This window comes from Grosmannia clavigera (genome assembly GCF_000143105.1).
Source record: "Grosmannia clavigera kw1407 unplaced genomic scaffold GCSC_108, whole genome shotgun sequence".
In the NCBI taxonomy this organism is placed as follows: Eukaryota; Fungi; Ascomycota; class Sordariomycetes; order Ophiostomatales; family Ophiostomataceae; genus Leptographium; species Leptographium clavigerum.
This window is the reverse complement of record NW_014040837.1, coordinates 51,332-73,507: the sequence shown is the minus strand read 5'-3', so window position 1 is coordinate 73,507 and position 22,176 is coordinate 51,332. Positions and strand designations below refer to the sequence as shown.

General features: G+C 57.4%; 12 protein-coding genes across 12 annotated transcripts; 6 read left to right on the top strand and 6 right to left on the bottom strand.

The window, feature by feature from the left end:
* Positions 1-414: 414 nt before the first annotated feature.
* On the bottom strand, positions 415-1,111 carry CMQ_6852 (uncharacterized protein; the record flags this gene model as incomplete). The annotated part of the gene is made up of 2 exons (XM_014320538.1): positions 415-801; positions 995-1,111. The coding sequence occupies 2 exons, from the start codon at positions 1,109-1,111 to the stop codon at positions 415-417; spliced, it is 504 nt and encodes a 167-aa protein (XP_014176013.1).
* Positions 1,112-1,173: 62 nt separating this feature from the next.
* On the top strand, positions 1,174-3,014 carry CMQ_6881 (uncharacterized protein; the record flags this gene model as incomplete). The annotated part of the gene is made up of 2 exons (XM_014320567.1): positions 1,174-1,728; positions 1,785-3,014. The coding sequence occupies 2 exons, from the start codon at positions 1,174-1,176 to the stop codon at positions 3,012-3,014; spliced, it is 1,785 nt and encodes a 594-aa protein (XP_014176042.1).
* Positions 3,015-3,209: 195 nt separating this feature from the next.
* Positions 3,210-4,254, bottom strand: CMQ_6809 (uncharacterized protein; the record flags this gene model as incomplete). The annotated part of the gene is made up of 2 exons (XM_014320495.1): positions 3,210-4,027; positions 4,086-4,254. 2 exons carry the CDS (start codon positions 4,252-4,254, stop codon positions 3,210-3,212), a joined length of 987 nt encoding a protein of 328 aa, XP_014175970.1.
* Positions 4,255-4,526: 272 nt separating this feature from the next.
* Positions 4,527-8,570, bottom strand: CMQ_6994 (protein transport protein; the record flags this gene model as incomplete). Its single annotated transcript, XM_014320680.1, has 3 exons — positions 4,527-4,571; positions 4,622-8,300; positions 8,365-8,570. The coding sequence occupies 3 exons, from the start codon at positions 8,568-8,570 to the stop codon at positions 4,527-4,529; spliced, it is 3,930 nt and encodes a 1,309-aa protein (XP_014176155.1).
* Positions 8,571-9,091: 521 nt separating this feature from the next.
* Positions 9,092-9,661, top strand: CMQ_6919 (peptidyl prolyl cis-trans isomerase; the record flags this gene model as incomplete). Its single annotated transcript, XM_014320605.1, has 2 exons — positions 9,092-9,463; positions 9,521-9,661. 2 exons carry the CDS (start codon positions 9,092-9,094, stop codon positions 9,659-9,661), a joined length of 513 nt encoding a protein of 170 aa, XP_014176080.1.
* Positions 9,662-9,973: 312 nt separating this feature from the next.
* CMQ_6925 (uncharacterized protein) lies at positions 9,974-10,529 on the bottom strand (the record flags this gene model as incomplete). The annotated part of the gene is made up of 4 exons (XM_014320611.1): positions 9,974-10,152; positions 10,217-10,279; positions 10,390-10,405; positions 10,467-10,529. 4 exons carry the CDS (start codon positions 10,527-10,529, stop codon positions 9,974-9,976), a joined length of 321 nt encoding a protein of 106 aa, XP_014176086.1.
* A 530-nt stretch (positions 10,530-11,059) lies between these two features.
* Positions 11,060-11,751, top strand: CMQ_7027 (cytochrome c oxidase polypeptide vib; the record flags this gene model as incomplete). Its single annotated transcript, XM_014320713.1, has 4 exons — positions 11,060-11,105; positions 11,393-11,505; positions 11,589-11,627; positions 11,695-11,751. The coding sequence occupies 4 exons, from the start codon at positions 11,060-11,062 to the stop codon at positions 11,749-11,751; spliced, it is 255 nt and encodes an 84-aa protein (XP_014176188.1).
* A 599-nt stretch (positions 11,752-12,350) lies between these two features.
* Positions 12,351-13,280, bottom strand: CMQ_6608 (uncharacterized protein; the record flags this gene model as incomplete). The annotated part of the gene is made up of 1 exon (XM_014320294.1): positions 12,351-13,280. One exon carries the CDS (start codon positions 13,278-13,280, stop codon positions 12,351-12,353), a length of 930 nt encoding a protein of 309 aa, XP_014175769.1.
* A 388-nt stretch (positions 13,281-13,668) lies between these two features.
* CMQ_6557 (40S ribosomal protein s10b) lies at positions 13,669-14,524 on the top strand (the record flags this gene model as incomplete). Its single annotated transcript, XM_014320243.1, has 4 exons — positions 13,669-13,745; positions 13,902-13,953; positions 14,058-14,138; positions 14,237-14,524. 4 exons carry the CDS (start codon positions 13,669-13,671, stop codon positions 14,522-14,524), a joined length of 498 nt encoding a protein of 165 aa, XP_014175718.1.
* A 736-nt stretch (positions 14,525-15,260) lies between these two features.
* CMQ_6590 (vesicular-fusion protein sec17) lies at positions 15,261-16,343 on the bottom strand (the record flags this gene model as incomplete). Its single annotated transcript, XM_014320276.1, has 4 exons — positions 15,261-15,675; positions 15,739-16,045; positions 16,126-16,249; positions 16,314-16,343. 4 exons carry the CDS (start codon positions 16,341-16,343, stop codon positions 15,261-15,263), a joined length of 876 nt encoding a protein of 291 aa, XP_014175751.1.
* A 341-nt stretch (positions 16,344-16,684) lies between these two features.
* On the top strand, positions 16,685-17,275 carry CMQ_6594 (duf726 domain containing protein; the record flags this gene model as incomplete). The annotated part of the gene is made up of 1 exon (XM_014320280.1): positions 16,685-17,275. The coding sequence occupies one exon, from the start codon at positions 16,685-16,687 to the stop codon at positions 17,273-17,275; it is 591 nt and encodes a 196-aa protein (XP_014175755.1).
* A 1,111-nt stretch (positions 17,276-18,386) lies between these two features.
* Positions 18,387-22,172, top strand: CMQ_6658 (ubiquitin-protein ligase; the record flags this gene model as incomplete). The annotated part of the gene is made up of 3 exons (XM_014320344.1): positions 18,387-19,014; positions 19,082-21,178; positions 21,247-22,172. 3 exons carry the CDS (start codon positions 18,387-18,389, stop codon positions 22,170-22,172), a joined length of 3,651 nt encoding a protein of 1,216 aa, XP_014175819.1.
* Positions 22,173-22,176: the final 4 nt, after the last annotated feature.

Sequence of the window (22,176 nt, the reverse complement as noted above, 5' to 3'; positions counted from 1 at the left end):
GTAGTGATGATACAGGTGAGGCTGTTGGTACTGCAGCAGGAATGAGTCTGTCTCGGAAGGGCGTCGACTATATGTGTAGAGGGGCCGGGCAGCTCTCTCGAGTTCTGGAAGACGAGAAGCCGTGTTTGATGCAACTGGTGCGAGAAGAGGAATGTGTCGTCGAGAATGTGCAGTTTGGGATTTCGATGTCGCAGATGGAGTTGCGATTTGGAGAAGCAGCGGTCGCTAGCAGCTGGAGGAGGCGTCCTCCGTAGGGCTGGCGATAAATGCGAGCGCGTCTGGCGATCTGCTCTGTGATCTGGTGCTGGAGTGTGGAGGAGACAAAAGGTTTTGCGGGGTGAAAAACAGTAACGATAATTTGCACATGCAAATGGAGAAGGGGGCGAGCGAGTGTGGTGACTGTACGGATTATTTTTATTCGTACTCGGCCGACGGCCAGGTCAGGTGCTTGGCTGGCCCGTAAGGGAAGGAGGCGACGGCGGCGGCCAGAAGTGGCAAGAGCAGATGCGGGAAGAGAGAAGGCGAGAATAGCAGGGTGGGGACTTGCGACTTTGTATAGTATCTTACGTCGTAGAGCTCCATGCGCCATGCGGGGAAGTAGAGGAAACAGCGGACGTTAGCGGCGAGCAGGGCCTGTTTAGCGGGCGCATCTTTTCCAGGGGCGGAGGACTTTTTCCTTACGACATAAGTACAGCGGGCTAATGCAGACGTCGCCGGCGCAATGTCTCGTCTGGGGAAGGAGTGGTCGGCGAGCTGGACGTTGTCACATGCTTCGGCAGGTGGCAGAAAGTGGCGTAGGCTCTGTAGAGGCAGTGGGATAGGGCTTGTGTGCGCTGTAAGGTACAGAGGACAGAGGGGTTGTGTCCGATCGGAACAGATCCGATTGCTGACTAAGCATATCAACCACCGCGGGGCCGATTCCCTATTACCACTCCGTACGGAGTATAGGCATGTAATATGTGACAAGCTGCAGATGCTACGCTGAGATACGAACAATGAGGAATCTTCCAGCGCCGGTTTCGACCGCCAAGCAAACTTGCGGCATTATGTCAGCAAGCGGCGTCTTGACCATGCCAACTCCCAACAGCCCATCCTCTCCGTCACATGCCATTGTCGGAAGGGAACCGAAAGCAGCCGAGACGATGCTAGATTTGTGGCCAATCAGAGCGCGCCATGATCGCCGCAGCCAAGTGGTGTGTGGCCCCTGACAAGTTGGCCGTTTGGACGCAACGAGTCGGAAGTACTGCACGAGTACAGCACAGGTTGTGCGCAAAGACGGCCAGAACGGAGCGCGATACGCTCTGCACGCAGATCCCCTTGGTCCACAGACGCAAACGGTCCCGCGCTTGTCCGCACTCTCTCGGAGCTCAGCCCCTCTGGCAGCAGCCTGCCAACAACAGACGGCAGGCCATGAAGGCAGTCTTGCCGCGCCCACGTGGCCGCTGGGACCAGGCCGTGCCGCCGGCGCTGCGGCCGCTCGTGCGCGCATACCTGCTGGGCTATGCGTCGACGGTGGCGCCACAGCTGCTGGCGGTGCTGCTGGCGGCGTATGCAGCGTTGCGGCGACGACGGCGAGCTGCAGCAGAGGGCCTGCCACCCGAGGCCGAAAAGACGGCCTCTCTTGCGGCTGTGGCTGCCTCTGTGCGGCGCATTTTCGGCGACGGGCTGGCCTGGCACGGCTTCCCGACCTTTTGTGCGGCTCTCGTCGGCGGTGGCACGCTGCTCGAGGTAGGCTGGCCTCCACTTTCTGACGCTGGCTCTCGCTTCACCGGCTGACTCTCCAGGTCCCGTTCGACAAGCTGCTCTCCCGGTGGCCGACTGGCCTGTCGAGGCTGGCCCGAGCCCGTCTCGCCCGCTGTCTGGCCAGCTTTGTGTCGGGGTACTGTAGCATACAGCTGCTGCAGGGGAGAGAGACGACTGACGAGAGAGAGAGGAAAACGAGTGATGACGGATCAAAAGCCAGAGAACCAGCCACAGAACCGACCAAGACGGCCGGCCGCACGCTCGACCTGACGCTGTTCGCGGCCACGGGTGCAGCCGACGTGTTGGTGGGCAGCCTGTGGGCGCGGTGGCGTGGACGGCGGTCTGCCAGCCAAAGCAGACGGCGCTGGACGCGGACAGAGGCGCTGGTGGGTGCGGCGATAGACCCTGCGCTGTTTGCGCTGTCGTCGGCGCTGGTGATGTGGACGTGGATCTACGAGCCGTGGCGGCTGCCGCGTTCCTACGACCGATGGATCACGGCGGCCGCAGCCGTGGACGGACGGCTGATCGAGGCGCTGCGACGGTGTCGTCGAGGGTCGCTGCGATATGGAGAGCAGGCAGATCGGCCAGACAACGACCAGAGCTGCCTCCTCCAGGAGATGTGCCGCGACTACGGCTGGCCGCCGGTCTGGGGCGACCCCGCCTTCACGATGCCCTTTCCCTGCGACATGGTGCACATGGGCTGCGGGCCGTCGTGCGAGCGTCACGCTGTCGTGCGACTATGGCGATCGTGGCGCTGGGCTCTGGCCACCTATCTGCCGCTGAGCCTGACACTGCTTCTGCGGCCAGTGCGTGGTGCTGGTGGTGCTGCTGCTCGTCCCCGTGCCCTGCTCCGTCGCCTCGTGCGCGCCCTTCTCGCTGCTGCCCGCTCGTCTGCCTTTCTCGCCGCCTTCGTCTCGCTCTTCTTCTACGGCGTCTGTCTGGCTCGCGTCCGCATCGGTCCCCGCCTGCTCGGCCGCTCCGCCGCTGCCTGCCAGGCCATCGATGGCGGCCTCTGCACCGCCGCTGGCTGTGCCCTTTGCGGCTGGAGCATCTTGCTTGAACGTCCTGGCCGCCGCAGAGACATCGCCCTCTTCGTCGCTCCGCGCGCCCTCGCCACCCTCCTGCCGCGCCGCTACCACCACCGCTACCTGTGGCGCGAGTCCCTGCTCTTCGCCGCCAGCTCCGCCGTCGTCCTCACCACCGTCCGCGAACACCCCCGCCGCGTCCGCGGCCTGCTCGGCTCCGTGCTCAAGACCGTCGTCGCCCCGTGAACTTCGTCTCTCTTTCTCACTCGCTCGCTCTTTCCCTTCTTCCCTGTCGTTCCTGCCCCATACGCTTTCTAATAGAGCGCCTGTACGCACGTGCCGTGGGCCATCCACGTGATCTTATAGCATTATCATAGAGCCTGCAGCATAATACTACAACAAACACAGACAGCATGTCTCCTTTCTACTCTGTCCTCCCCCTCATCCTCGCACCCACGAACAGACGCCTAGCACGAACACGCACACCAGCAGGTCCGACCGCACCGTGCTGAAGATCTGCCAGTACCGCAGCCCGACGTCGACGGACCGCCGGACCGCTGGTGGCGCAAAGCCCAGGGCCATGCTCAGCAGCCCGCCACCACCGCTGCCGCTGCTGCTGCCCCACAGCCCACCGCCGCCCTGCCGCTCGAGGAAGAAGCGGCTCGTCAGCAGCACCGTCTCGGCCGTGGCAAACCCGTAGAAAAAGTACCGCCGCTGCACGCTGTCGTAGTCGTCCAGCCCGGCTGCACCGTCCATGCCGTGCAGGCCGTCCAGACTGCCCACGGCTTCCTGCGCTGCTTGTGACTGCTCGCGCTCGATCCGCGTGCCCGCAAACGGCGTCGACAAGGCCACGTACAGGCCCAGCGCCACCGCCACCGCAAAGTGCACTAGCCGCCACAGCGCCGCCGACGCGCTCGGCACCGCTGCCTTCGGCTGCTGTCCCATCGGAGGCATCGTCGGAGGCCAGCCGCCGCCGCCCAGCCCCGGCCCTCCCGGTCCTCCCGGTCCGCCCATGCTCTGCATCATCTGAGCCAGCATCGCCGCCATCGGGTCGTTCTCCGGCAGCCCATCCTTGCCCGCGCTCTGCGACTGGCCCAGCAGCTCGAGAAGCTGCGCGTCGGCCTCTGATACGCCTGCTCCGCCTGCTGTCGCCTGCGGCCGCGCTGTCGTCGTCGGCTCGTAAAAGTGCTCCGAAATGTCAATCTCGTCAGGGTCGCCGGGCGTCTTTGCCTCCGCTTTGGGAACAGCCCGAGGCTCCTCTGCCGATGTTAGCAAGCACATCAGAACAATGCCACCGCTGTTGCTGCAACTGCTCACCCCGCTGCAGGCCTCCGCCCAGGCTGGAGATCGTGTTCAGCCTCGACGAGCCGCCCGCCTTGATCTTGGCCTCTCGCCGCTCCTTGCGCTTGCGGGCCTCTGCAAGCCGTGCTGCCGCTGCCGCATCTTGGTCTGGTGCCGCCGATTCTGGTGCCGCGCTCTCAGTCATTCTGTCTGTCGTTGCGCTGTCTGTCTGAGACTACGACATAGGTGGCAATTTGGACGACGAACGACGTACAGTACGGAGTAGCTTAAAGCTGATTCAATATCACGTGATCGGTATTTGGAACCACACCGGAGTACTCCGTAAGATTATAATATTCATTTTGTCCCCCGAACAACTGCATGTCTGTTACTGTAATACTAATATCTGACTACTACTACTACTCTCTGTTGCCGACAGAGCCACGACAACGCCTGGTCTCTCGTCTCCTTTCGCATCTACGGCGTGGCCTTGCTCATGGCAATCAAGCGCTTGACACCGACCTGAAAAGTTAGCAGGGCACGACAACAAAGAGAAAGAAACGCAGACTTACCATCCAGTTGCCGCACTCTTCCGGCTTCGCACGATGAATCTCCACCTGCACCCGCTGTGCCGCGTCAAAGGCCTTGTCCTCCAGCGATTCGGCCAGCTGGTGCAGCTGGTGCACCGTGTCTTCCTTGATCAGCTCCGCATTGTTGAGATGGTCAAACAGCAGGTTCAGCCGCTTGTTCGTGTCCTTGACCTGTGCCGCAAATGCCGGCGGCGCCTTGGCCGCCACACGTTGTAGGTCCGCGTCCAGGATCTGCACCAGACGCTGCGCGTGCGGCGGGATGTGCGACCGGTCGCCTGCCGGGTATCTCGTCTTGCGGACCGGCGGTGGTGTCGGCTGCGAAGGTGCTTGCGACGGCGGCGGCGATGTCGCCATGGCCGACCCAGCCGGACTAGCACGCGGTGGTCCAGCCGGCACCATTGGCGGCATGCTCTGCTGCTGCTGGTGCTGCTGGTGCTGCTGGTGCAGCGGCTGGCCAATATGGCCGGGTGTCATCTCATAGGGCGAGGGCGCCGGTGCGTATCGGCCATGCGTGGCTGCTGCTGAAGGCGGCGGTGCAAACCCGATCGGTGGCCCGGCGCTGGACGCCTGCTGCACAGCCGCCACGGGAGCATACCGGTTCGTGGGTGCCGGTCCAGGCGGCGGCTGGTTGTAGGGCGACTCCGTCCGAGGGGGTGGCCGCACCATGGCTGCAGGCGTGTTGCTCCCTACTGCAGGTGGTGGCGGTGCATATGTGTTTGCGGCCGACGAAGTCGGACGCGGTGGTGGCGACAGCACGGCCGCTGCAGAGTTGTGAGGCGGTCCTGCGAGCGGGGATGTCACACGTGGCGGTGCCGAGCCCTTGGGCGGAGGAGGCGGCGTCGCTGTTCCGCGAGGACCAGATGGACTGTAGAGGCCGGCCGGAGGAGGTCCCACTGCTGTCTGCTGGGCTCCGAACGGCGCTGTGATGGGCGCCATGTTGGGGGTCGCTCTCCGCACTGGCGGCCGCGTCACCATGGGCACGTCGTTCCAGCTGCCGGCATCCACCGTTCGCGATGGAGGCGGTGCCGATGTCGTCGAGTTGCGCGGCGGTGCTCCGTAGGCCGGCGTCGTTACCGGTGCTCCGTACGGCCCCGTCGGCGGCGCATAAGCTGACGTCTGCTGTGGTTGTCCGTAAGGCGGTGCATACGGGCTGTTGCTCGTCCGTCCTCCGACACCGGGCGGCGCATATGGGTTGGCCGGAGCTGCTGGCGTCACGTGAGGTGCATAGGGATTGACTGGAGCTGCCGAGGTCACGTGAGGAGGCGCATATGGGTTCGTTGCCGAGCTCACAGACATCGCAGCAGGTCGTGGCATCGCAGCCATCACAGGACTCCCGCTGTTTAAAACCGCCTGCGGCTGTGCTGGCGTACGCGACTTGGGCACCCGCGATTGTCCAGCTGCTGTCGCTGCCCGATGCTGCGGCACCGCCGTCGTCTTCTGCAATGCCAGCTGCACCCGGTTTCGCGCCACCTCGGCCGCTTCGTATGTCGTCGGCACCAGGTTCAGGTACTTTTGCGCAACCGACATCAGTCCTGTCGCTGCCACAATGTCTGCAAACTCAATGTACTTGTCGTACAGCGCCGCCAGCTTCCAGCCCGACGTCAGGCTCGCCTCGCCGTCCTCAAACTTGGTCACGTGACGGAACACGGTCACCTTCTCAATGAACTGCTGCAGCGACTTCGCATGCACCGAGTACGACGAGTCTGTCGCGTCTGCCTGCACTCCCGCCTTCTCCGCCTCGTCCAGCTCGCTGATCCAGATCTGCACCACCTTCTCCAGCCGCGAGCCCACCAGGTAGCAGAACGACGCGTCCTTGCGCGATCCCGCCTCCAGAATCCGGTCGCCGAGTCCCTCGCAGAACTTGGGGAATTCCTCCGGCTTCGCAAACGTGCACAGCGTCACCAGCGCCTCCTTCCAGTTAGCCAGATCCGCCTGTTGCACCACGTCCCGAAGGTCCTCCGCAATCACCGAGTTCAGCAGCCGCAGGTAGCTCGGCGTCCCCTGCGTTTCCGCCAGATATGCTGCTTGCACCTTCTGCACCAGCTCCTTGCCGCCGCAGTTGGCAATCACAAACGCGTCCGCGATCCGGTTCTCCTTGAGGCAGATGTCCACCGCCCGCCCAAACTTGCCCAGCATCACCGCCTTCGTGATCGTGTCCTCGAGCGCCGTGTTGCCGCTTCCCAGCAGGTGAAATGGACCGTTCGTCTTCGTCTTCTTCTCGTCCTTTGCGTCCTTTTCGTCCTTTGCCGCCGACAGACCTGCGAGGAAGTCGTCCTCGTCGCCGCCCGTATCGCCCTTGTCGTCAAAAAAGCTAGACAGCTGATCCTTGTCCGTCTTCTTTCCGTCTGTCGACGCCAAACTGTCTTCTTCCTTCTCTTCCTCCTGCGCCTTCTTCTCCTCCGTCACCACGCCGTTCGTATCCTCCTCCGTCGCCTCGTCCTTGTCAAATCCCAGCCGCTCAATCACCCTCTGGCGCGGGTTCGCATCCACAAGCGTCCCTAGCACCTCCCAGTCTGCCTTCTCCTCATCCGTCTTGGCCGTCTCGATGTGCGACGCACATATCGCCTTGACGTCACCCGACTGCAGTGCCTCTTCAAACTTTTCCGTCGTCGGAGCAACCTTGGCGTCGGCCGAGAAGTGCCCAATGTGAACCGTAGACGACGCAGGCTGTCCAGCAGGCGTGTCGTTCAGAGTAAAGTACACCACCTTGCCGCCGAACCCAAATGTCGCGCCCACCGGCTTCAGATACCATGCTGGCGGCTTCGGCAGCGAGAACGATGCCACCTGCGGTGCAGTATGCGCCGACGCAAAGAAGTCCTCACCGTCCAGGTTGCTCTGTGCCGCAGCCTGCGCATCGGCCGTGTTGTTCGTGTTCTGCAGCGTCTGCACCGTAATCTTGCCGTCAAACGACGCCGTCGCCGTCAGGTTCGGGTTCTCCGGGTTGAACCGCGTCAGGAACGCCCAGTTCGTGCCCTGCTGCAGCTCGCCATACGACTCGCCCGTCTGCGGGTTCCACACAAGCGTCCGGTTGTCCTTGCCGCACGACAGCAGAATGTCGGGGTCTTGCTGGCACCACGACAGCGACAATACGCCCGCCTCGTGGCCGCTGAGCGTCTTCTCCGGAGCATTCGAGTTGCGCAGATTCCACAGGTAGATCACCGGAGCGTTGTCATCCGGACTCGCAGTGATGAGCTTGGTCGAGTTGGTCGGGTCCCATGCGATCGCGCTGACAGCCTTCCGGTTGTTGTTAAGAGTCAGAGACGCCTTCTTGGTCTTCACGTCCCACACCGTCACCTGACCGCCACTGCCTCCCGTTGCCAGGATATGCGACACCTTCTTGTTCCATGCGAGCGCCTCGATGTCGTCCGCACGCGACGCTGCCGCGTTGCCCAACCGGAATGGGTTCTGGAGGTCTCCAATGTTGTAGATGAACAGCTCCCCCTTGGCGCCACCCGTCGCCAGAATCTGCGGCCGCATCGGATTGAACTGCAGCGTTTTGATGGCCCCGCTATGCCTCGTCGTACTGTCGATGAGCGCATCAGATGCGCCTAGTGCGAGCTTCTCCGCATCATAGAGCTCCAGAGCTCCGCTCTCCAGAGCTCCGGCGATGACACCACGCGGGTAGTCCTCGTCCGGTGGGCCCCAGGCAATATCGTAGAATCTACCGCCAGCTGCGTTAGCCAGCCATTGGCAAACAAGCACCCAGAACAAGGGGGGCTACACACCTGGAGTCTGTGCTTATGCTGTGGACCGGCTGCAGCTCGACGCCGTCTTTGCTGTCAAGGCTCAGGTCCCAAAGCTCTAGCTTGGTCTCGTCAGAGAAGTCGGCATCGACTGCGCCAGCACGCGTTCCCGTCACAAGAAACGGCTTGTCCGTGCCCGGCGACCAGGCGAAGACCGCCGTGCGCGGGATCTCCCGGAGTTGCACCATGCTGGACGAATCGAGAGACGATGGACGGAGGTCGTGAAAGGTAAACGGATTCGACAAGTCTCAATTCCAGCTCAATATGGACTGCACGATGACTTTCGACAGAAATGAAAAGAAAAGAAAGCAACCGCCTGCTCGCTTCGAGAAAGGCAGCTCGTCGCGTCAAGAATTGGTAAGCCTCCCTTGAACGAAATGTGTCTTGTCTGTCCTTTTGCCTACACAGGGGACCTTTGGCTGGACGGAACTGGTTGACCTGTCCTGTGCGCCAGGTGGCATGGACACTCACCAGGGGGTGATCACGTGATATAAGTAGCTCCAGTACTGCTACGGCAATTGCCCCGCAGCTTCACCTGCTTTCTGATAGAACAATACGGAGATATTTTATCTTACATACACCCGTTTTAGCCAATATTCGCTTTTTGCCCTAGGACGTTCCCGAGCTCGCATGAGAAGTCGAAAAGGTTCTAGTCCAGGACTGGGCAGCGCAACGCCCCAGAATTCTCCGGCCTCGAACACGATACGAAATGACAGACACGGCTCGGTGGAAGGCCACCGTTTATGTTGGCGGGCTAGGACCGCAGGTGACCAAGGCCAACCTGCAGGACGCCTTTCTTCCGTTCGGCGACATTGCCGATGTGGCGCTTCCCAAAGGCAGTAACAGGTCGAATGGCGCCCAGGACAGAAACGACGACACTGCGCCGCAACAAGACGACGACGGCGAGCCCGGTCACAGGGGCTTCGCCTATGTCGAGTACGAGGACGTCGACGACGCGAAGGAGGCCATTGACAACATGGACAAGTCCGAGTTTTTTGGGAGAATTATCAAAGTCACGGCTGCAAAGGCCCCCAAGAGCGCGAGTGAGGGGCTGGGAAGCCGAACGGCTCTCTGGAAACAGGTTCGTCTAATGCGTCCGTGCTTTGCCTTGGTTCGCATGCAGCTGACCATCAACTAGGATGCATGGCTTGCCGAGAACACAACAAGCGAAGAAGACAGATTGGCTGCCGAGCAAGGACTGCTCGGCACACAGGAAGCTCCGGCAGACCCAATGCAGGGTCTAGAGGGACTGGACGTTGCCGGACCGAGGCCGGAGTAAGGAATGGGATACGAATACGTATCTTGATTGATTTATCTGTACAAGCATGGCATACACTTAATCATTGCATCGGTCGCGTATAGTAGGGACGGAAGGACGGATTCGGAGGCGCAATATCCAAAATTTTCAGTTCAAAAAAGCAAAGGCCAATTGTTTCTTATCTTTCCAGTGGTTTTGTTTTATACAGAAGAAAGATCACCGTCGGCCAACTGCGTTCATACTGCGACTTCGCTGCCTTCCTGCTCGCTGAACCTCTCAATCCAGCGAGTCCAGCTCTCGCGCATTACCTTGCGCCCGGTCCAGTGAGACGACTTACTGCTTCGCCTCCACGACGGCCTCGGCGTGCTCGGCAGCCTCGGCGTGCTCCTCGTGGCCGTGGGCAGCGTTATCGGCCAGACGGTTCTGGCGCTTCAGGCGGATGGTCTTGTCGACGAATAGGTGGCGGGTGATGGAGTAGCCGGCGGCGAACACAGCAAAGCCGACGACGACACCTGCGACGCGGGTGTTAGCGGAAAGACGATGAGAAGGCTGGAGACTTGCGACACCGATACGCACCGAGGGGCAGCAGCTCGGCCGGGATGTTCTTCAGGCGGCGCAGCCTCTGAGAGACGGTGTGGGCTGATCTCGGGGGAAGCTTGATTAGTTTTTCGATTCCAATCAATTGCATCTCGCAACTGGCAGTCGTCTCGGTGCTGTCTGGGGTCAATGGAACAGCACGCCACACGCACCGGCTTGCTCCTCCTTCTGCCAGCCAGACTGTTAGCAATCGTGTGCATGGACATCTGGCAGCATCACCGAGACTTACGGGAACGGGCCGCATCATGCGGAGCGTCGGCCGGAACATGCGAAGAGCCCGAGTGGCATACATCGTGAAAGAGTGGAGAGTTGAGTGGAGAGATTGAGAACTGTCGGAAAGTTAGACGGCGAGTCGAGGCGAGGTCAGAGACGTCGAAAGATGGAAGAAGGGGAAAATGAGGTCACCTTTGGCTAGGGAGGTTCGAGAGCGTCAAATTAGGGCGGGACTGGCAGGAAGCGTTGCAGCGATTGTGAGAAAACAGGCGGATTTTGTTTGGGTGGTGCCGACACAGAGCCCGGCGCTGCGGCTTTTCGCTGGCCTTCGGTTGGTCGGGCCACACAGTACGAGAAAAAAATAAAATAAAATAATGTCGAAATCAGCCCATCGACGCCTGTCGGCGCCTGAATTCCAAGGCCAGAAATGGCCTACCCACCCCATTGCTCCGAACGAACGAATTGCGCTCATCCTAATCCCAGGCCAACGACTTCCGCCCTCAAACAGCTCATGTCCTCCTTCTTTCTCCGACTTCCCCTCAAAACACCAATCGCCCTGCCGGCCACCACGAACACCACGATCAATTGACCCTAGCCAAATCGCCCAACATGTCCGACGACGAGCGTGTCTCCAAGCCCTTCAAGTTCGTCACAGGTACGTATTTCGTCCCCTCGGCTGCCGGAGCAAGATTAGAGAAAAAAATATCACAATCATCGTATGACACCGTATGGCTGACACTGACCTCGACTCACAGCTGGTATGCCATCCTCCTTCCTCCCCATTTTCACCAATTTGCGCTCTCGAGATAGCTTCGAAAGGATGTGGACTCGACAATTGCGTTCCTCGAGATCCCCAGTTCCATAGCGAAAGTGCGGTAGCGCGGGATTCGTTTAGGCGCCAAAAGAACATCTACGATTGACATGTGTCTTTTCATTTTTTAGGTGTCGACGCCCGGTTCCCCAATACGAACCAGACCAAGCACTGTTGGCAAAACTACGTCGACTACCACAAGTGCATTCTGGCCAAGGGCGAGGATTTCGCCCCCTGCCGCCAGGTCCGTACCGCGAATCCCAGCGTCATGCGGTTGCTGTTGTCTGTTTGTATGGCTGACTTCGCGCATGCTGACATTATCTGCAGTTCTGGCTGGCCTACCGGTCCCTGTGCCCTAGCGCCTGGGTAAGTCCACGAGAAAGACAGCTCGTTATACGTATGTATGACACGCTTTACTGACAGCCGCATTTAGTACAAGCGCTGGGATGAGCAGAGAGAGGCGGGCAGCTTTCCGGCACGCCTGGAGTAAGCTGGAGATGTCGTCAGAATGGTAGGGTTCAATGGATCAGGAGGTCTTCCATATAGTACAAAGAGGAGCACGTGTAGAAATTGCAGACACAGGTTGAAGTTTTCGCATCCTTTTTACATCGTCTTGTGTCAATACTTCTACCCTGAAGTTGTACGCTAATTGAGTTCTATGTTGATCTGAATTGATCTGGCCTTGAGTATCTAGTATTGAGTGTTTGGCCTGTTTATCATCAGCTAGCCGACCAAAAGGCGTCACCCGTCTCGTCAGTGTGACTGCACACGGTAACTGTAATTTGGCGGAATTAAGGTGACTGATAAACGGCTACGTAAGCAGGCAGTCCTCAGCCAGTGCCCGGTATTGAAGTCATAAGCAATCCATCACGATGTTCTTGCAACCATGATATCAGGTTGTTTGCCAGCAGAACACGTAATATGTTAATCGTGATTATACGCTATGTTAAGCACAGGTTGTGAAAGAGTTCCAACCGAACAAATCTAACAGGGTACCTTTCAACAGTGAAAACGCCATGCAACTAACCGCAAGTACCCAGGTATCAAGAAAAAAACAGTATCAGACTCAACGTTGCCAGACTGCATCGCCTAGTTGCTTTTGGCCTCCTCGCCATCGCTCTCGTCGGAGCTCATAAACTCGTCATCTTCATCGAAGGCAAAGAACGCCTTGCCCTTCCCTTTGCTGTTGGTTTTGGCGGGACCGGTTGTGGCGGCTGCTACAGATGCAGATGTCGGTTTCGGCTCCGAAGACGCAGAGTCACTGGCGTCACTATCTTCGCTCTCGACTTCATCGTTGCTGCCACTGGCCGACTCTGCCGATGCAAACGCCGAGGTGCCGGATCCGATCGACGTGCTCAGATGCTGCAGACCGCTGCCAACATCGGTGAACTGGCCTTTCTTCATCGCTGCGAGTACGGCTGCACGCGTGCGGTCGTTCGCTTCGTCCTTGTCTTCGACCCACTTCCCGTCTAATCGACCGCGACCACCGTGCTTGATATCGTCTTCCTTCTTCTCCGTCATCTCGATGATCTGCTCCCAGCGCTTACGCCTCCTCTCCTTCTCTTTGCGCTCCATGTCCGGCTTGATGGCCAAGTACTCTGCCAGTGCCTTGGCCTCTGTCACTGTGCGCAGCCGGCGACCATCCAGGTTGCGGCTAGACCCGTTGTCTTCGCCCTGGTTGTTCTTCTTCCGCTTTGAGGACATGCGGCCACCAGCCGCACGCAGCTGCGAGCCAAAGCCGCCCTTGCCACCGAGGACGGGGAGCGACAGACGAAGAGATATGAAGTCATCCTCAGGAGAAGAGAGCAGGCCGCAAATAGTTCGCTCCGATGTACCTAGAAGCTGTCTATTGGAGAGGGTGGTGAGAATCAGACGAGACTGGATGGGTGGCAAGACCTCGTAGATGATGTCCCATAGTTCGCTGATGGTTGTAGATGTCGAGGTTGGGAGAGAATATGTTGAAGGGTGTCCCTCGCTTGGAATTCCCGCCACGAGCACATTCACTATCTTCTCATCCATTTTCGTCTTTCTCTTCGTTGATATGACGTTTACTTCGCAGTCTTATGCTATAAGGTGATTGACGGCGATTTCTTATATTTCTTCGTAGTTATGTATCACAGCTGATGGAAGCTTGCAATTTAGATTGGAGGACTGAAAAGATAACGACGAATGTGTGGCTGTGCTTAGGTGGGTCATTCTGCATGCGGGGCTGGGTGTGGCTGTATTTTGGCGAAAGCCCTACTGGCCCGTGCACGAACGGAAACTTTCACAAAAAATTCACCCTAGATTCTGTGTGTTGTGGGTAGTAATAGTCCATAATTTTTTGTCTCTTTTACTTTCCCACCACCGCAATCAGCACTCTTCGACCAAACATCACCAACCAGCATCCCGTCGAACGCAATTCAAGATGTTGATTCCGAAGGCCGACCGCAAGAAGATCCACGAGTCCCTCTTCCGTGAGGGTGTCCTCGTGGCTCCGAAAAAGTATGTTTGTACTCCGAGAAGGCACTCAGAACACCTCATTGGCGCATTCGCTAGGACGCTTCAAAATCGCCGGGATTTCGCAGTCGCTGCCTGCGAAGGGGAATCTGGTGCCGTCTTTTAATACAGGAAGAGACTGACCTTTTTTCCCCATCGCAGCTACGAGATCCCTCACCCGGAGATCGACACCAAGAACCTGTTCGTGATCAAGGTGGGATATGCCGAAAACCCTTGGACGAGAGAACAGCAACAAGAAAACACGGAAGCGAATGCTGTATAAATCGAACCCAGTGGCTAATATAACCTCCCGAATAGGCTTGCCAGTCCCTCACCTCGAAGGGCTTCGTCAAGACCCAGTTCTCGTGGCAGTGGTACTACTACACCCTGACTCCTGAGGTACGAAACTTGCCAGCTATGCATCCCTTCGGCATTGAACACATCTAGCCGACTGGGACATTCTGAAAGTGTTTCGGGCTAACATGCTCGTCATATAGGGTCTCGACTACCTCCGGGAGTGGCTCCATCTGCCGGCCGAGATCGTCCCCTCCACCCACATCAAGCAGCAGAGATCGCATGCCCCCCCTCGTGGCATGATGGGCGGCGAGGAGCGCGAGCGGCGGCCGTTTGGCGGCCGTGGCCGTGGTGGTGAGCGGGGAGACCGCGAGGGTGGTTACCGGAGACGGGATGCTGGCGAGGGCAAGGAGGGCGGTGCCCCTGGCGAGTTTGCTCCTCAGTTCCGTGGCGGTTTCGGCCGTGGCCGCGGTGCTGCCCCCCCGTCTTAAGACCGTCCAGAACGAAGGAGGGTACCAATAAGAAAGACGTCAAAAGCGACAATAGCATCATCTTTCTCTCCGAAGCCAACCAACCCTACCTATTGCAAACGGCGCCCGAATGTAGTAGTATAACACATCAACGGAACACAAAAGCCGATTGGGAGTTCATTTATTTTGTTCAGGTGACGGGCACGTCAAAAGGGTTTTATTTTCTTTTATATCGCGTGGGAGGGAAGAAGGCTAAGTGGAAAGTAAAGGAAAAGAATAAAAAACACCACATGAAATGCTCATCTCTGTCCTTTGATATCAACGTCTGCATTTCATCTAACGCATATGGAGTTACTAATACCGCTTACATATACTAAGCGAAGTCGTCTTCAGATTGAACATGCGTTTCTGGCTTCCGCGCAGCCCCGCGATCCTGTATGGCAGCATCGTACGAAGCCCAGTCTTCTCCCTTTTTGCCACCTCCTGTCTACCGTCCGCAGCCCACTGCCTGAGTTAAACCATTGTTACGTGATATAGGACATCGCGGACAACGCCCTAAGAACCGTGGCTTGCGTTCTGCTTCTGTTGACGGCAGTATCTGTCCGAAAAGGTCCTAAGTGTTGTAATAATTTCAACCTCTCACATATAATGGATGCCGAAGATACTAAGTAGCGTGACTGCGTACGCGAAAAATATTCCGCAATCCTGAGATAAAGGAAACTGTGTAATAGAACAACCTGCAAGCGTCCGCCATCTCTTATGCAAACTCGTTATCGGCCTCCTCGATCTTGGACTTAATCTGCAGGAGAATCGTGGTCTTCCACCGGTCCAGCTTGCTGATGTGGTCGTACTGAAACAACTTCTCAGCAAACTTGTCGGCGTCACCCGCCTCGATAGCCTCCACGAGGTCAACCAGCAGTTGGTTCTCTCTCTGCATGGCGAAGCTCGGGTCCTGCTCGCGGACTTTTTCGAGGGCACGCTGTGCGCTGATCAAGTCCCCGGTCGCCAGATGGCAGAGACCAGCCTTAAGGAAATAGTCCTTAACCGAATAGCGCATAAGGTTGCTGGAAATGGACTGTTGTGCCACCTTTTCAAATTGCTCGATCGCTTTGTAGTAATCACCCTCTAGGGCGGCGAGGTCGGCAACCTTGAGCCAGTTTTTGTTGGCCAGTCTGCAAGACAATTAGCTTCCAACAACCAAGACGGGACAGAGGAGTGGGAAATGGGAGACGCACGATTGGGCATTGTCACCCTCGTACCAGGATGCCGCGTTTTCGTAGCTCTCCAGAGCTCTCTTGGGGTCCCCCAGCTCCAGCTCGTAAATCTCGCCCAAATCCTCCTTCTGCTTTGCTGCTCGCCGGAAGTTACCACGGGCGCAGTAGTGCTGAATAGCCTCGTCCAGGCACCGTGCCGCATCTTCCGGGCTCTCCTTGCGGTACACCTTGAACGCCTCGTTCATCGTGTTGGCAGCGTCATCGGGCTCCTTCAAGTTGTTCTTCTGGATGGCAGCAGCCAGTTCAAACGCCTTGCCCGCTTCCTTATCTGTGCGACGAGGCAGCCGGTCAGCAATGTCGAAATCCAGATAATGCCCAGCCTCTCTCGCGCATGGTCCTGATGCTTACTACTCTTCTGCAACCGAAACGCATTGGCCGCCTGTGTGTAAAGATCGGCTGCGTCGAAGTACTTCTGTTCGCGTCCGCCGAAAAAGCCAAAACCACTGCCAGCACTGGCCGCCGTCTTCTCCGCCTACGTTGTCCGAACGTTAGAAATGAAACCAATCAAGACCTGTGGAGAGCATCAGGGATGGAACCTTTTGGAGCAAGGCACGCGGATCAGCCATGGTGTCAGAACTTGTCGGTGCACTGAGCAATATCCTGTGTAGAGACTGAAACTCTCGACAGGTAGTTGTAAGTACTGCAAATCTTCAGGGGGGTCGTCTTTTGTCAGGAGGGGCCGATGGCTAAAGCTATGACGAGGATGTGGCTGGACGAGAATGCGGCCGCCTGAAACGGAAGCGGGGAGCTAGCAATGGGACAGGCTAGAGATGCACCTGATTGCTTGCAATGAATACCACGTGACTACGTTTACTCACCGCCCACCGACAGAACACTGACCGAGAACTCAAACCGTCCCGCACTGTGGACTGCGTAGTGATAAAAGTAGACGACACCCCACAGCCAAATGGCGTCCTCGACAGCCTTCGCGGCCTCGTTCTTTGTTGCGCCACGAACAGTATTGGCCGCTGCACGTCTGAGTAGGTCGAATTGCCGTTCGTGGAGCACCAGCAGCCCACCTTCCGACGTCGACGTTGCCAAGCTGCTTGAGCGACCAACATGGTCAGTCCGTGCTCTGCTGCCAAGCCAGAAGTCTGGCGCATCGGATGAAGACGCTGCCATCACTCCGGCTCTGCTTCGCCATCTCCTCCGTCTCTCGGCCCTTCCACTTCCATCGTCACCTGACGAACAGGCGGCCAAGATCGAGACTCTCCGTTCCCAACTGCACTTTGTTCGCGACGTCCAAGGCGTCAATACCGCCGGTCTCCGACCACTCCAGTCGATCCGGGATGAGACTCGTGAGGCGATTCAGGAGCAAACAATCGGCATCAAGCAACTCGAGCAGGCCCTGCTCCAGGAAGAATCATTCGGACACCGCAAGCGCCCGCGCAGACGCCAGCACACAGTAGCCACCGCAAGCACAGAAGAGTGGGATGTGCTCGGCTTGGCCACAAGGACGGCTGGGAATTACATCGTGGTCGACAGTGGGGAGCAGTGAGGGCGGTTTTACACGTCAAATATGTGTCTTTGATAAACGATAACCCACAATGGAAGATGAGTGCGGCCTAAACGCATGGGTTCACGTCCCATTGATATGCCCAGTGTGCGATGTGCTTTTGATTTTTTACCAACAGCCATGAGCAGCAAGTAGGTAGACATAGTACGATACAAAACCACAGCAAACACAACGTTCGGCTACTTAATACCTTCCCACCCCTGCCAGATTCCGTCCGACTCTATAGTCATAGAACCACACACCACGGTATTCAGTCTTTCGTACGGAGTACAGATTAACACTTGATCACAACCGTCGGCCCTGGGATTGTACCCTCGCTGTCCGTTGGCCAGCCGAGTATAAAACTTGTTAATCAGTAGACGAACTAATGTACTGTAAAGTAGTGTACTCGCATTTTACGTACTTGAGCCACTCTCCTGCTATACACCTAACTCAATCAAACTAGCCGGTATTTTGACAAAATTAAACATACTGATCTTACGCACTGAGATCTGATAGTACAATTTTGTAGGGAAGTTGTAAGAAACAACGCATAGTGCGATTAGAGCACGATCAGCAGCTCCATAAGTGCTTTTGAAGGCATCAGGTTTCATCTGATACGAAAGACTGCTTCTGTAAGGGGTACTTTACGTACCAATAGTACGATTGGCACTCCTCTAACATTGCCATTGCAGCTGGCAATTTGTAGCGTAAAAAACTTGGGGTGGTAGACTGCATAGGCCTTCTATTGATTATAAACAAGTCTGCTGTCAATTCTCCCGGCAGTCTCTCCGACCAGCATCTAAGTTCGCTGTGAGTTAGTCGGTTTTGAACTACTCCGTCCTTTCAAATTCGGTACAAGACATCGTGTATTGGAGCTGTCTGCCCCCTGTCTATACTATATTTAGCGGCTATGACCCACCAATCCGCTTTCCCGCACTTTGATTGCCGAAACTACAGCAAAAACGGCGCAGGGTGTTTGGCCCCGTTCTTTCCATCTCCATGCAGTCAAGGGAGCAGCGACCTAGGACGTATGCACTGCTCTTTCCTCGGCTCCTCAGACCTCCTTCCATTTCCAGATGCAGCCCACTGTCCGTTTTGTCGTCTCAACGCAATGGCTTGGCCACCAGTCGGGCCGCTGGGCCAGACATCCTCTCCTGCAGACGGCAGAACAACTTCGCACCACCACCGTACTCCTAGCACAGCAGCACACGCGTCTCGACGCAGAGCCCACCCCGATCCTCTACCCACGAACCTAAACCCTACAGTCTCTAATAGCCTAGATCCCGTCAGCCTCGGATCCCTAGATATTGCCCAGCTCCAGGTCGAATCGAGCTCCGATTCCGACGCTCAGCACTCCCGCCATCCCTCCAAGCCGAGCCACGGACGCTCCATGAGCAATCCGTTCCCGTCCTTGTTCTCGACCAAGAAAAAAAAAAAGGCCAGAGACCAGTCTCCCTCTGGCTTTAGCGACTCGGAGTCCAGCGATGAAGCCGGCCCGATGCACAAGTCACGGGGCAGCAAGCAAGCCCCGCTGCACTCGCTGGCAGCTGCTGGTCCAGGCCGTGGAAACAGCTTCACAACCGGGCCCTGCATAACCTGCGGGTCTCTCATGCGGTGGGCCCAGGGTGTCGAAGCCTTCAGGTGCAGCATCTGCCTGACTGTCAACGACCTTGTGCCTGGTGGGAGGGTGCCGGCTACTGGCTCCGGAAAGCACACTCGAGCCTCACAGGCTAGAGATGGTGAGAAGCAGCCCACCGTCTTTGCTCCAGGCAGTGCTCTTACCATGCTGACATAGACTCCATTCAGATGGTGCTCCGATTTCGGTCGAACGGACTAGGGCCTTGGCTCAGCAGTGCATTCGGTCCTATCTCACTGCCGTCCTGTCAAACGTCCATGCCGGCCACGATGTTCCGCCAAGACAGATGCACCCGACGCCCTCCTCTGCTTCCTCCCCTTTGAAGGCAAACCAACGGCCGGACATCTCCTCCACCGGACCTACAGTTGCTGCCGGTACAGACAGAGCCGAGTCAGGCAGGCCTCTATTTCCTCCCTCTGACTCCGGAGCCCGGACTGCGAATAGCCCAACTCGCCGAGCTCTTCCTAGCAACCGGCCCCCACGAAATTCTAAAACCACCCAAAAGCTTCTCCCTACGCCTCCCGGCCCTGTGTTAGGAGAACGGCCTTCTCGTTTGCCGAGTGTCCACTCCTTCCCCCAGACGCTTCCACAAGGTGTCGATAAGACCCGGGAAGAAACAGAAGCGAAGCGAATATTTAAGCAGTTGGAAGACGACATTATCACGCATTTCTTATCCATCAACTGTCTGGACAGCTCGTTTGTGCCCAGTCAGCCCGTTGTCAACCAAGGACACCGTCGTGAGGTCTCTGAGGCGAGCCACCACACCTCCTATGCCCACGAGGACCTCTCCGTGTCTGTAGGAGAATCGGGCCTTCCCGAACTGGACCACAAGCTTCTTCTTCTTGGGGACGTTGCTGAAAATGGTTCTTGGTGGACGGGGCACCAAATTCCTAGGAGGCCAACACACCCCGATCATCGCCGCCAGAGGAGCGAGAGTGGAGTTGTGAGCAGCTCCAGCTGTGCAACCAGGCCCATACGAATCGACTGGCCTGCTGTGGATGAGTGGTTCAATACGGTTGTCAACGTTGGGGCAACATGGACCGAAGTGTACAACCACCTTGTTGAGTCTAATACTTGCGTGTCACAACCAAAGATATTACTTGAGCAGATCGAGGCCGAAATTCTAAAGGGGCAGAACCACGTACAGCGGGTGCTACTGAAGGCTATAGAAACTGTGCTCAAACGGCCGGGACGTCGCATAGGCGAGTCGGGCGACTTCCGATTCCTGATTATGGCACTGGCAAACCCGCTCTTACACGCCTCGTGCCGACCATTCGCCGGGGTCTTCCAGCGTACTGCACATACCCAGCAGTCACGGCACCAACAAAAGCACGAAGCAAGTCGCGGGAATGGACCGGCATCTGGACAACACTCAGTCATTATCAAGCGCATCTTGGGACTGATCTCGAACGCATCCGATGAGCGGCAGCGCCATGTGACTTCTTGCTTTTCCCACTTCTCAGTGGCCCGCTTCATGCAGATGAAAGATCTAGTGGGCGGTTTCTTGGCGTACCGCTTGGTGCGCCACAACGAAAAGAAGGAGGAGTCCAAGGACGAATTTGCAGAGGAGCTGGTGCCCAGAGTGTCAGAAGGGGCATCGGCTGCGTCGCTGCAGGCAGCACTCAGCCAGACATCGGGGCCGGCTAAGAAACCGAAGACCAAGGCCGAGAAAAAGCTGTCCCATGGCGACGATTGGCAGATCAAGGCCGCCGTTCGCGTTCTGGGCCTTCTGTTCAATGCGAACAGCGCAGCCTATGCGCATCGACACGCGTCGGACGGTCTGCTCGATGACAAAGAAAAACCAGGGATGGGCCCACGCGCGAACCTGAACGGCCAGCTTTTGCCGACGTCTGACTTCTACATGACCCTGCTGGACAACTGCGATCTGGTAGCGGATTTCGAGTCTTGGGAGCTCAAGACGCCAAAGTTTACGTTTTGCCGCTATCCTTTCTTGCTGAGCATCTGGGCCAAGATCCAGATTCTCGAACACGAAGCACATCGCCAGATGAGGACCAAGGCGCGAGATGCCTTCTTTGACAGCATCATGACACACCGAGACTTTGACCAGCATTTTAGCTTAAGAGTCAGGAGGGACTGTCTCGTCGACGACAGCCTCACGGCCGTGAGCGAAGCAGTTGGCAGTGGCGGCGAGGACCTCAAAAAAGGGCTGCGTATTGTCTTTAGAGGAGAAGAGGGCATTGATGCCGGCGGGCTTCGCAAAGAATGGTTCCTCTTGCTCGTACGGGAAGTTTTCAATCCAGACCACGGTACGTTCCTCTGCCTTTCTTGTCTGTGCCACAGCTGGAAGAAATCGGACTGACGGCAGCTACTATAGGCATGTTTTCGTACAATGACGATTCCCGGTACTGCTATTTCAACCCCAACTCATTCGAGACATCGGACCAGTTTTTCTTGGTTGGGGTCGTTCTGGGCTTGGCGATCTACAACTCGACTATCCTGGACATTGCCTTGCCACCATTTGCATTCCGCAAGCTTCTGCTTGCCGGACCAGAGGCGCCTGCGGGAATGATAACCGGGATGACCCGACCGCCTATCTCTTACACGCTGGCAGATCTTGCAGAGTACCGACCAGGGCTCGCCAAGGGTCTTCAGCAGCTTCTCGACTACGAGGGTGATGTCGAGTCGGCCTTTTCACTCGACTTTACCATACCCGCCGAGAAGTACGGAGTGATGGAGCAGGTGCCCCTGTGTGTCGATGGTGAAAAGCGCCCAGTTACAGGGTCCAATCGGCGGGAGTATGTCCACTTGTATGTCCGGTACCTGCTCGATACCGGCGTGTCTCAACAGTTTGAACCGTTCAAGCGGGGATTCTTTACGGTCTGTGATTCCAACGCGCTGCTTCTCTTCCGCCCGGAAGAGATCGAGCTTCTGGTACGAGGGTCTGACGAGCGGCTGGATATTACTTCTTTGCGCATGGCTGCGAGTTACGACAACTGGGGCGCGCATAGCTCGCCGGAGAGTGAGCCGACCATTCGGTGGTTCTGGCAGGCTTTTGAGGAAGCATCACCGCAAGACCAGCGGAAGCTACTGACATTCATCACGGGGAGTGACCGTATACCTGCGACAGGACCGGCGTCTTTGTCGATCCGCATCCTCTGCCTTGGCAACGACACTGGACGATACCCAACGGCAAGAACGTGTTTTAACACACTGACTCTGTATCGCTACCGATCCAAAGAGGCGCTGCAAAAGAGGCTGTGGGAAGCCGTAAACGAGAGTGAAGGGTTTGGCCTAAAGTGAAGAG